The sequence below is a fragment of the Colletotrichum acutatum genome, assembly GCF_030867785.1.
Source record: "Colletotrichum acutatum strain CBS 112980 chromosome Unknown BDZ83scaffold_12, whole genome shotgun sequence".
NCBI lineage: Eukaryota > Fungi > Ascomycota > Sordariomycetes > Glomerellales > Glomerellaceae > Colletotrichum > Colletotrichum acutatum.
The window spans coordinates 453,727-464,835 of NW_026849006.1; the positions used below are offsets into that span (position 1 = coordinate 453,727).

The 11,109-nt window shown below is 53.2% G+C and overlaps 1 protein-coding gene across 1 annotated transcript; it reads right to left on the reverse strand.

The window, feature by feature from the left end:
* Nucleotides 1–751: 751 nt before the first annotated feature.
* BDZ83DRAFT_51383 (uncharacterized protein) lies at nt 752–4,953 on the reverse strand. The gene is made up of 4 exons (XM_060503303.1): nt 4,721–4,953; nt 4,349–4,660; nt 4,156–4,292; nt 752–4,099 (listed from the first exon to the last, which is right to left on the reverse strand). Exons 1-4 carry the CDS (start codon nt 4,858–4,860, stop codon nt 1,047–1,049), a joined length of 3,642 nt encoding a protein of 1,213 aa, XP_060369405.1. The 5' UTR covers nt 4,861–4,953; the 3' UTR covers nt 752–1,046.
* Nucleotides 4,954–11,109: the final 6,156 nt, after the last annotated feature.

The window sequence follows — 11,109 nt, forward strand, 5'->3', positions numbered from 1 at the left end:
TGAATGGATGTTAGGAAGTATGTATGTAATACGTCGATCCCTCCTTTGGAATTTTTGTCATCTTTGGAATCATTGTTTCCCTCTCCATTCACCGCTGCAACCTCCAATGCAGGCACAGGGAAGGGACACCGGGGAAGATCATCTGGTGGAGAAAGGAAGACGGGGGGCCTGTTACGGAGTATTTCGTTTCCACAATTCTTATTTACAATATCATACCATGTACACGGAGGTCTTGTCAGACCCGAAAACTTGCAGGAAAAGAAGGAAAAGCAAGACAACGTTGATAGATGGCAAGTGTGTTAGGTTCTCCTCATCTAAATCGTCTGCGGAATGCAAGATGGGGGACCCTGTTCGGGATTTGGTCGTTCAGCTCTTTCCTAGTGTGGTGAGTAGCGGTGAGTTGATATTCCTCATCAGTGGGGGTTTCGACTCTGAAAAATGCTTTGTTCGACCATGACAACGTAGTACTAAGTCCTTGGACTAGTCTAGCAAGAATTGGAGGGGTCTAACGCAATACCTAGCTTGCAAGGTCCGGGCCAGATTCAGCCTCAATATCAGCTCAATTCCGCATAGAACTTGAATCAAGGCAGCAGTTGGTGGATGGCACACTCTGTGCACCTCATAACCCAAGAAGCAACTTACAAGAGCACATCACATTCAACGACGTACCGCAAGATTTGAATTTTAAATGATTATAATTATATACTAAAACTAGTCTGCAGAAATGCCAAGTGTGGCCTCGTTGTTGTAGGAGATTTACCCAAGTCCTTGATGGACATCGTCATGAGTATTTGTATTCCCTTTGAATAACGAAAAATAAAACTCCCAAATCATATTTCGCCATAGTGACTGTGTGTGTGCCTGTATGTGATCAGACATGTGTTTTTATCCCTAGGTCTAAAAGAAAGAAGATGCCCGAGAAGAAGAGAAAGTTTGGGATATCGCTTGTGAAAATAGTCAGGTAAAATGAAAAGAGCTCTTGGGACACAAAGCTCAAGTCTAGTTGGAAATAAATGACGCTTTGAATGTTGTAAAGATAGTGGCTTTTAGACACCGGGCACCTTGAAGCCGGAGACTTGGGGCCAGTTGCCCAGACTGGCGGGGTCGCCACCGATGCGGACATAGACACCGACAGCGGGAATGCCGCCATCGAGGACGAAGAACTGGTACCAACCCGGAGGGGCGATACCGGCGTTGGGAGGTGCCGTGACGGTGCAGGTGGTAGGCCCGCAAGTGACGGCGGGGAAGAGGGTGCGAGCACCCATTGAGTTACCGTGCGTCGATCCCACGGCACCGAGGAGAGAGACCTTAATATCGCCGTTGACAGGGGCGTGGCCGAGGCTGACAGAGATCTGCTGGCCGTAGGTCCAGTCCGTGTTGGTGATGGTAAAGGTAGGACGAGTCTTGCCGGAGGTGAGGTAAGGAGGCTTGAAGACCTCGACACGGTACTCCTGGGGGTTGACACCATCTTCAGGGTCAGAACCACTGACGAGAACGCGACCGTCAAGAAGAGTGATGGACTCGGAGTGGTAGAGGCGGGCAATGGTGGTGTTGGCCATGACTGTGATGCGCTGACCAATCTTCTTCGAGGGGTCGTACAGAAGAGCATTGAGGTTGGGGTCGTTGGCAAGACCGAAACCAGCAACACCGTGCTGAGCACCGTTGTTGATGAGGAAAGTTCCATCAGGAAGGGGGGCAATGCAGGACATGACACGACGCGAGGGCATACGCTCAATCACCCACTTAGGGTTGGTGCCTTCGGGCTCAATGGAAACGCAGTTGTCCATGGCAGTAGCAGGACCCTCAGTAGAACCACCGCAGATGAGAACGCCAAGCGGATCGGTGTAGGGAGCGTGCTGGGGAAGAAGAACGCCAGTTCCCTCAAGAGGATAAGTGCGGCCGCCCTTGGGGTTGTTTACAGCGCCAGGGATGTTGGGGAGAATCGTCTTGGTGTTGAAGGTAACGTGGTCGAGAATCCTAGCCTCGTTCCAGTACGCGACGAAGATGTCCTGACTGGGGAGAACGGCAACGAAGGGGTACAGGTTGTTGGGATCAGTACGCGCAAGCCAGTCCATGTACAATGGCTTAGTGCCAGTGCTGGGCAGAAGCTCGATGGTGGGCACAGCGCGACCATTGGATCCCTCCTCACCACCGATGACGAAGATGGAACCGTTGGCCATGATCATGGCAGAGGGATACCAGCGGCCATCCTGCAGGCGGAGGTTGGTAACGTCCTCCTGCCAGTCATTGGTGCCAGGGGTTCCAGGCTTGCCATCGGGCCAGTACAGGCGGACGCCGTAGGTGGAATCACCAGACCATCCACCAATGTTGAGCTGGCGACCGGCCTTGTCAGGAAGGGTGATGCCGGCAGAGCAGAAGATGTCGGTCTTGACGTGCATTTCTCTCCAGGCTTTGCTGATATCCGGGACGAGGGAAAGGTCGAGCTCGTAAGCGCCGGTAGAGTTGGGCGGGCCAGTGCCGAACTTCTCGAGGAAGGAAACCTTACCGGTGATGGTCTCCATCGTCATCAGGGGAACGGTTACACCGCCAATGAGGTTCTCGTAGACACCGGCACTGGCAGCATCCGTACCGAAATTCCATGAGTAGAGAGGCGTAGTGCCAGTCCAGAAGTAGGTCGAGAGGCGAGCACCACCACCGCAGATGGAGCTGCGGTTTCCAGGGCAAACAATGTTGCACTCAGAGTCGTCGACAAAGGCGGCCTTCTGGGTAACAATGTTGGCCGGGTCACCGCAGTAGCATTCTTCACCGTACTCAAGTCCAGCTGCCATGTAGCCGTACTCGGCGCACCTGTCCAAGCACATACCGGCCGTCATGGTGCCAGGGAACAGGTTCTGCCAGTAGAAGGTGCGCGGGTTAGGCTGAGCTCCAACATTGTCCTGAACACAGCCCTGGTAGGTCCAACTTCCATTGAAGCCGCTTCTCTGGGGAACGGGAGGAGCGTACGTCTGGGGAGTGCCCTTGGAGATGATCGTCATGCGGTTACCGCCACCGCACATCTCAGAAGCCTTACCTCCACAGGCGGTGTTGCAGGTTGTCGGGTCAGATGCGACAGCACCGCCGTTGTAGATGGCGTTACCGCAGAAGCACTGAGTGTGATATTCGGCACCGGCGACAGTGTAACCGGCATCGGAACAGGCCTTGGCGCAGGAAGCGAGTGTCATAGCCGGGTCGTCTTGAAGCTGGTTGGGAAGGATGCGGCCGTTCAGGTTGTCGACCCAGCAGCCCTGGTTAGTCCAGCCAGTGGGGAATCCAGTGGCAGAGGGAGCTGCTGTAGAGCTGGTAGATGTAGCGGCACCAGTCACTGAGCCACTGGTAGATGAGGATGAAGATGAAGCTGACGAGGACGAGGACGAAGACTGGGTTGCGCTTCCAATGGTGTAGACAGAAAGGCGGTTGCCCTCTCCGCAGTACTGGAACTGGTTGCCCATGCACTTCATGGAGCACTGGCTAGACGGAGCAGCAACTGAGCCGGTGGCAAACGAGTTACCACACCAGCACTCGCGAGAGTATTCGACACCGAAGAAGGTGTTTCCGTCGCAGAAAGCGGCACACTTCTCCAAAGTCATGTCGTCAGAAGCGGTCGTCTTCGCGCTGAGAGCACGGGCGTTTGTAGCTTCAGTCTGGCAGCCATACCACTTCCAAACACCGACAGTCGCGGGTTGACTGGGGCCAGTCGGGGTTGGGGTCGCGGAGCTGCTGGAGGAGACGGGGGAGCTGGATGAGCTGGAAGAGACAGCAGTACTGGAAGAAGAGACAACACTGCTAGAGGAGGAAACCACGCTGCTGGACGAGGAGACGACACTGCTGGACGAGGAAATGACACTGCTGGATGACGAGACGACGCTGCTGGAAGAGGAGACAGCAGTGCTCGAGGATGTGCGGGTGCTTGAGCTGGAAGTCGAAGCACCTGTTGGAGCAGGGGTGGATGTTGAGGTGGGAAGGGGCTTGTACTGGTGCTGGAAATCGTAGACATTCAACCGGTTGGGGCCACCACAATACTCAGAAGAGTTGCCGTTGCAAAGCATGTTGCAGCCATCGACGGCAGGGGCACCGCCGTTGGAGATGGTGCTGCCACAGTCTGGTAGAGAGTGTTAACTAACTGCCAAGAGAATCACCAGCGCGATGACGACTTACAGCATTCGCCAGAGTACTCGACACCAGCAAGGATGAAGTTGGCATTAGCGCAAGCAGCAGTGCACTTGGCAACGGTCATCTCGCCACCAGGGATGCTTCCGATTCCGTACGTGAGAGAACGGCCATTGGTTCCCTCTCTATTAATCTTGTCAGTTGTCTGCTCTTGAAGCTGTCGAGATAGTATTCTACTCACGAGTAGCATCCAATGCTGCTCCAGTCGCCAACACCGGGGTTGACAGATGGACCCATAATGAGGGACGTTTGATATAACGACAGTCGGTTGGGGCCTCCACAAGGCTGGGTAGCGTTCCCGCTGCATGGCGTTGAGCAGTCGGCCTCGTTGGCAAGAACACCGTCCTTGGCCAAGGCGTTGCCGCAGTAGCATTCATTGTAGTACTCGGTACCAGCGTAGGAGAAGCCCTTGTTGTAGCAGTACGTGGTGCAGGCATCGTTGCTCATCTGCCCATTTGCCGTGCCGGCATCAAAGATTGTTCGGCCGACATCGCTATTGTTTGGTCAGCACTTTGAGTCTTGTTCAGAAGCCTTTCCCAACGAGGTAACATACACGTAGCAGCCCTTGTAGGTGTAGCCGTGAGGGAGAGTTGCGGGAGGCGCCGCGCGTTTGTAAATGCCAGGCGGATAAGCGAGGGCGTTAGCGAGAGAAGAAGCAGAAAGAACAACGAAAGACAATTGTGTGGTCCTCATGGTGACAAATGTGTGCCAAGAGGCAGAAACCAACACAAGATGTGGACTAAGGAGTGTATAGAAGAGGTGAAGGGTGAAGAGGAAAGAGGGTCATGATGGGGCCGGGAATCATGAAGGTATATATGAATTTCGATTCACGGCATGGGCAATCTCATGTGGCAGCGAGCGGCCCAACACGAAGGAGCCCTAGGGAAACGGGTACGCGATAGACCCGACTAGGCTCCCGGCGACTTCTACCACCTCGAGAGAGAGAGAGAGAGGCGATGTCCCCCTCGTGGACCAGGGGTTCCTGGAAGGTTGCAACGGAACAGAATCCAAGAAGGGAACTAGGGGTTGCCATGCTCGCATGAAGGGCTAGTACAAAAGAGTATCAGTAAGGCTAACCGGGGAAGCCAGATGGGCGTGAGCTGTGCACTTGCAGCATGTAGTGTGGGATTAGCCTATGTGGTGGGCCGGGAGCTGACTTCTTGTTGCCAGGCCGGGATGATGGGAGGAGGCCGAGGTTACTGGTAAGGGATGGGAGAGAGAATTGGGATATTGTCAGGTCGCGAACCTGGCTTGAGGGCTGAAGACGATACACACGAGGCGAGGAACAATGAAAAAGAACTAGACGCTAGCCGTGAATAACCTCTCGACTCATGACGCCTGGGTAAGAAACCGTTAGCCGCCCTGGACCGTTCCAGTGGTGCCGCTCTCGCTATCCCCATAGCTATGTCTGTGGCAGATGATATTATCCGTCCCCTCCACTTAGATGTGGAGGAGCGAAGCGCCTTGTGTGTGCGAGACGGCAAGAAGGGGGCAATATGGGAGAGGGGCGTTCTGAAGCCCAGAGTAGGAGGCTTCGTGGCTTGGGACTAAGAGACGGTTGTATGGCCAGACGAGAGGCAGAAAACGCCGGGCTCCTAGACCAGCTCTTGGCCCAAATGACAACCTTGAACATGTGGAGATTAAGCACCAGACGCAAGGAGATGGGCAGAAAAGACCAGACTGAAGGGTGCGTGCGCTGACTTTGCTGCAATTCGTTCAACTGGAAAGAGACGGGAAGATGTGTGTGTTATGTTTTCTCCAAGATGCGCGCTTTGGGATCAGGGTCGTCGAGCAGGCTAGCGCCAGAGGGGTTCGTACCCGCGGTACCTTGGGATAATGTGGGGTCTGATCATGCAGGGGCCACCCCAGTCAGCACTTGGCCATCTCTCTTTCCGGCAAAGTGCTCTTACCGGCAAGGGGACAAGTCGCAGGGAACTGATGTTATTGCCACTCTTAGCCGGTGTATTCTTTCCAAGTATCTTACTCAGGCAGCGACGGGTGCGAGATACGAAGAAGCTCTGTCGCCGTTGTAAATGCAAGGTTCTTTCTTACACAGTTTTGTGGCTGGAATACGAGCCAGATACCTTGGGTCTATGGTTGGTACTGGTGGGCACCAAGACCCGAGGATATCCTTACTCATCCAGGATGTAGGGTGTCATCTATGTTTGCTTGTAGTATCCATTGCCTCAAGCTGGGATCTTCGGTGAAGAAAACTCCGACATTCACCGCGGTCCCATGAGCAGATCTTTTTGATCCCAACGCCATGCCGGTCCGTGATCTCGATACAGAATCACAGGGCAACAGTCACACGTCAAACATGCGGTCGTGGAACTCCAAACTCACAAAGGATAGAGCAAAGATGGTCAGTGAAGCATCTGGAACCATGACGCCCGAATTACTATTGCCCTGGCCAAGCTTGTTTCCTGAAGCACCAAATGAGCCGCAACGCAAGCCATCTCGAACGCGGCTGAGAAGTGGTGCTGGTGACGATCCCACGCCTTTGGTGTTGCTTGTTATTCTGGGCTTGGTGTCCTAGAGATGGATGATCTAGAACTCGGACTCCTCGTCTGCGACGTTGTGGTTAACGAGCCGCATCCAAATTTGGAGCACGATAGCACCCGTTTCGATAACAAAGGATTTCCATCTAGAATGGGACCCGAGACGTTGCGTCAGTGGAGCTTTGCCGTGGTTGACCAGACATCAATGTCATTGTGGGCTGTGAGAACAAAGACCAGCAAGAATTACCGCTGTGGTACCGGATGCTTGGGAACTTGGTTTTCTGCCAAGAAGTGTCAAAGGAGGGAGCGAGGCTTTTCCTTCTCCATTGACTCGAGCAGTCGGCCGTATTTCTCATCCGAAGCCCAGCAACCGCTCTCTTGGCTTGAGATAGACGGGAGGAAAACCCCCGCCCAGAAAGTGTCTAGTAACCGAGACCCGTTAAGCCATTGCGATGCGAGTTAGACAATGGCCAGTGCTTCTTGTGTCAGTTTCTTGCCATCAGACGATACGAGATGTTAGTTGCTGACTTGCAGTAGATTGGACGAGTCAAGATGACTTGATTTTTTTCTTTGACTGGCATTTCGACGGGCGGCAACCAGGTCCCCTGACCCGTGGACCCCGTGGACTGTGGTGCGGATTCGCGGAAGGAGGGACCCCTGCGACTCCACACTTGAAAGGTACGTTTCTGCAGCTTCTATACCCTGGTACCCTGGCATCCTGGCTACCTCAATCCAGATTAGGTTAAGTGGGTAACGTGGGATCGAATGCCCCTGGGCGAAAAGGGGGTGGATAGAGGAGATTGAGTTGCTACTTCCAGTTCAGAGCCGTAATCCTGTGCCGCCTTCTTACTGTTGAACATCCGATGTTTCCACGTTCCATCTGATGCTGGCAACTGCCTCATTGCCCAAAGCGAGTGTCGCTACCCAGTATTATGAACGATGGAAGGTACCAACCTCGAAACTACCTATCTGAGGGAAGTACGGATGGGCCTTCCCGTCCCCCCCTTCCTTCCGTCAGCGGAATGGGAGTAAGGTACATATATCCCGAGGCCTAACACAGAAACGCCTAGTGTGTATACGTCCCATTCCCCGAATCCTCCGGTAGCCACACCGTCCACAAACACAAGAATAAACTCGAACTGGACCACGTTACCAACGACACGGTAACGAGCCTCGCCCGTTACTATCAAACGTAAAGACATACGGTGTAGTCGAATGGAGGCAACTAAACCTAAACCTAAACCTTTGGAGATATTCAAACCGTTCGATATCGCATCCCACTATTCAGTTTAGCCTTGAAAACCGGCGTGGGAAGTATGTGACGGCCTGCAGTTCATGCAACACATCGCAGCAAGTTTCTTTTCAGCTTTCGATCCAGCATACGACAAGGCGCCCCCCAGACTCCTCACGAACGCCTGGAGATCTCTTTCCCCCGCTCTAGGCAGAATGCCCTGCTCTCAGTTACTGCTGGAGGTACAGCTCTTGATTCGACCTGGCCAACTTTCCCAAAGTTTCCCCACTTTAGCGCTGCAGGCCTAGATTGCCCGGTTCGTATGTGACCAACTCGCACCTGGTCGGGGGCTTTGCGATCCGCACAATTTCCGCCATCATTTGCTGTCGTCGAGGCGCCTACACTCCGGGATAGCTGAGGCCATGCAGGTGTCATTATTGGCAAATGCTGACCACCACCTAGAAGACCTGCATTAGGATACTGCTCGCCGAGACAACCTTATCGGTCGGAAACTTGGCACCTGATCGATACGTTTCTCAGTCACGGCAAAAAATTGCGAGTGATCATATGGCTAACATTTGCGCAAGCATTTGCAGATCGAACGTCTCCACGAAGCAGTTCTCTCTACGCTGATTTACCGTAACAAAAAAGCATGTCCATTAGACTGAATGCACTTGCGAAGAGCTACGAAACAACCAGCCGACATCGATGAAGCCACGAAGTAACTAGAGCTTGACGGTAATCTCGACTGAACCGCCCCCGCGGTTACTCGTCCGCCACTCACCCACACATGAGTCCAACAACTCAGTTGCCGGGAATTGTCCCAAACGCTGATTAACTCTATTTGAGTCGACTAGCTACTTGGCTCGGTTCAATAGCGTCAGCCAGTCCAGCAGCGCTGGGCGAGGCCACGGCCAGCCTCGACAGCCCCGACAAGCCGCAAGCCACTTCCTGTGTCGTCTTACCTTTTTCTCTTTCGTCGATGATACAAACGCCTCATGCCTTTCTACATGGCTTAAGAGCCTTCTCTCAAAAATGACTGCAGTGAATGCTTGGGCCTGTTCCTGAGGTTGCAATCTGATGTGGCGGCCAAGCCAACCAATGCCAAGCCGGCCTTTCTGTCAGATGCACAGGAGCTGACAACCATCGCAGCGGCACGTATGCATGCAATGCATGGCGATGTGACCTCGGAACCTCGTATCCAAACCACATTCTCAAAGATCGCGGGGTTTTGAATCGCCTCTCTGCCACGATGCAAGTGGGAGCTTTGGCCGAACTACACAGAGCTGGCCAAAGACTTTGGCGAGCAACCAAGATCGAAAATGTTCAGTCTTCATGACGGACTCAAGTCACACAACCAGTGCGCTTTTCATACACAGACTGTCATCTCTGACGTGGTTGACATGGCTCGGAGAGATTTATCCAAGCAAACCTGGAGAGATTTCTCCGCCGCTCGTTAATGTCTCTGAGCTTGTCTAGCCTTACACCAACTACCGCCAATACTCAAGTTCCTTCACTGCCGGCTTGAATCAGTCAAGTTCATGGACACTAGGTACCTTATGTGGTGATTGCCTGCAGAGCAGCTCAACCAACAGCCGAGTCCCAGTGGTTTGGGAAAGCACTCGGCGGCGTTGAAAGTGGCCAACGCCACCCTCGCTAGTTAACATCGATGATCGAGGGCTTGAGATGTCGTCGCCCAAGACACTTGGACATCAAGTTGCGCTCTTTTCTCTCATGTTCTGGGCCATCTTTGGCTTTCTTTGGCTGCCAGTCAACGGCCGTGACTTCCATTTTGGGAACTAATGCTTGCCGATGCTGACGTACCTCCTAGCGATTACCGCCAAATATTGAAGACCATGGAAGAAAATTCCTCTTGGGTTAACTTTTGCTTCCACAATGCATCTAGCGTTGGGATATGAGACGGCCATGGCCGACGTCCCCCGACATTTTAACATTAGGCCTACGCGGAACCCCGCCTTACTACATCGATGCCTTATCTTTGGATTGAGTCGGCTGGACGTTCCAAAAGAGTCTAATCAGACTCGTGGAATCTGGGAGCGGGATCTATCAGCTTCTCCCTTCGACCCCTGACTAGTGGCTTTATCCGCAAAGTTGTGCTCTAGAACTGTTGGCACCGCTAGCCCAAACAATAGTCTGTTTCCTCCTCTCAGCTCTCCACACCACTCACTCGCATCTTCAGCCTTGACAACACTGTTTATTTTTCACCACATGGAAATCTTTCGCCACTGGTGAAATATCAAGGCTCAAGATTGACAGCAACGATGAAGTCTGCAGTATGGATCGCATACTCTGACAGATGTGCAGGCCTCTTGGCAATGATCGGCTTTTGGCTCATCCGAACTCGAACTCAAGCACAGACTGCGGAGTTAAACAAAGCCAGTTCTCATCCATAATCTCGCGAATTGAAGGGTTCGTCCGAAGACTGGTCCGCTGGCTAGGTGCCACCCGCGCCGCCCGAGCGGTCCTGAAGCTGAGATCTCGCCCACGGTTCCTTGCTTGATTGAGCCTCGAGAAGTGATGTGATCACGGACCTGCACTGGCGTCCTAATGGTCTGGATTCTCATTTCCACATTGCCAATCGTTTGCAAATCTTCAATGGACTGCTATTGGGCATTCTACGCAGTAGATCTCTATGGGCCTCGGCAGCCTGCTTTGCATGGATCAGCACTGCGCTGGCATCTTTGCCAAGCAGCACAACCAGAAGCCATTTCTCTCGGCATGAGGTCTCTTGGTGATACCAAGCTTTGCGGCATCAGGCTGGGAGCTCTGTGCTGGGTTCAGGTGCGGGAGAAGCTTCGAGTTACGTGCGGGAATACATGGGAGCAGTTACTGGAATGCGCCACGATGATAATTGGATGCACTGCTTGGCACGTGTTCGTCGAACTTAAAGAGCGCATGATATCCCCGTTGATCACGCAGATCGTACGTGTGCGACAATAGAGGGATATCGTCAGTTGTCCGACTCCCACCGCCTTGTCCGACAGACAGGATTCCGAGTGTCACCATCGTACAAAGTGCTTGACCGCGACTTTAAAATAGACGTCTTCGTCGACACAAAACGAGTCCAAGGCGCCAGCCTGAGACAAAACCGGATCATGTCGCGGGAAGCCCAGCCAGACAATATAGGTCAGCCATCTTTTCGAGCCCCAATGTCTTGCCGGCTGTGCCAGCTACGAAAGACCGGAACGCGAT

Bases quoted from the DNA above. Each gene is read 5' to 3' on its own strand.
- BDZ83DRAFT_51383 (XM_060503303.1), bottom strand. From the start codon at position 4,860: ATGAGGACCACACAATTGTCTTTCGTTGTTCTTTCTGCTTCTTCTCTC. The intron at 4,293-4,348 runs GTGAGTAGAATA...CAAGATTAATAG, and splicing joins AGCAGCATTGGATGCTACTC to AGAGGGAACCAATGGCCGTT. The intron at 4,100-4,155 runs GTAAGTCGTCAT...ACTCTCTACCAG, and splicing joins CGAGTACTCTGGCGAATGCT to ACTGTGGCAGCACCATCTCC.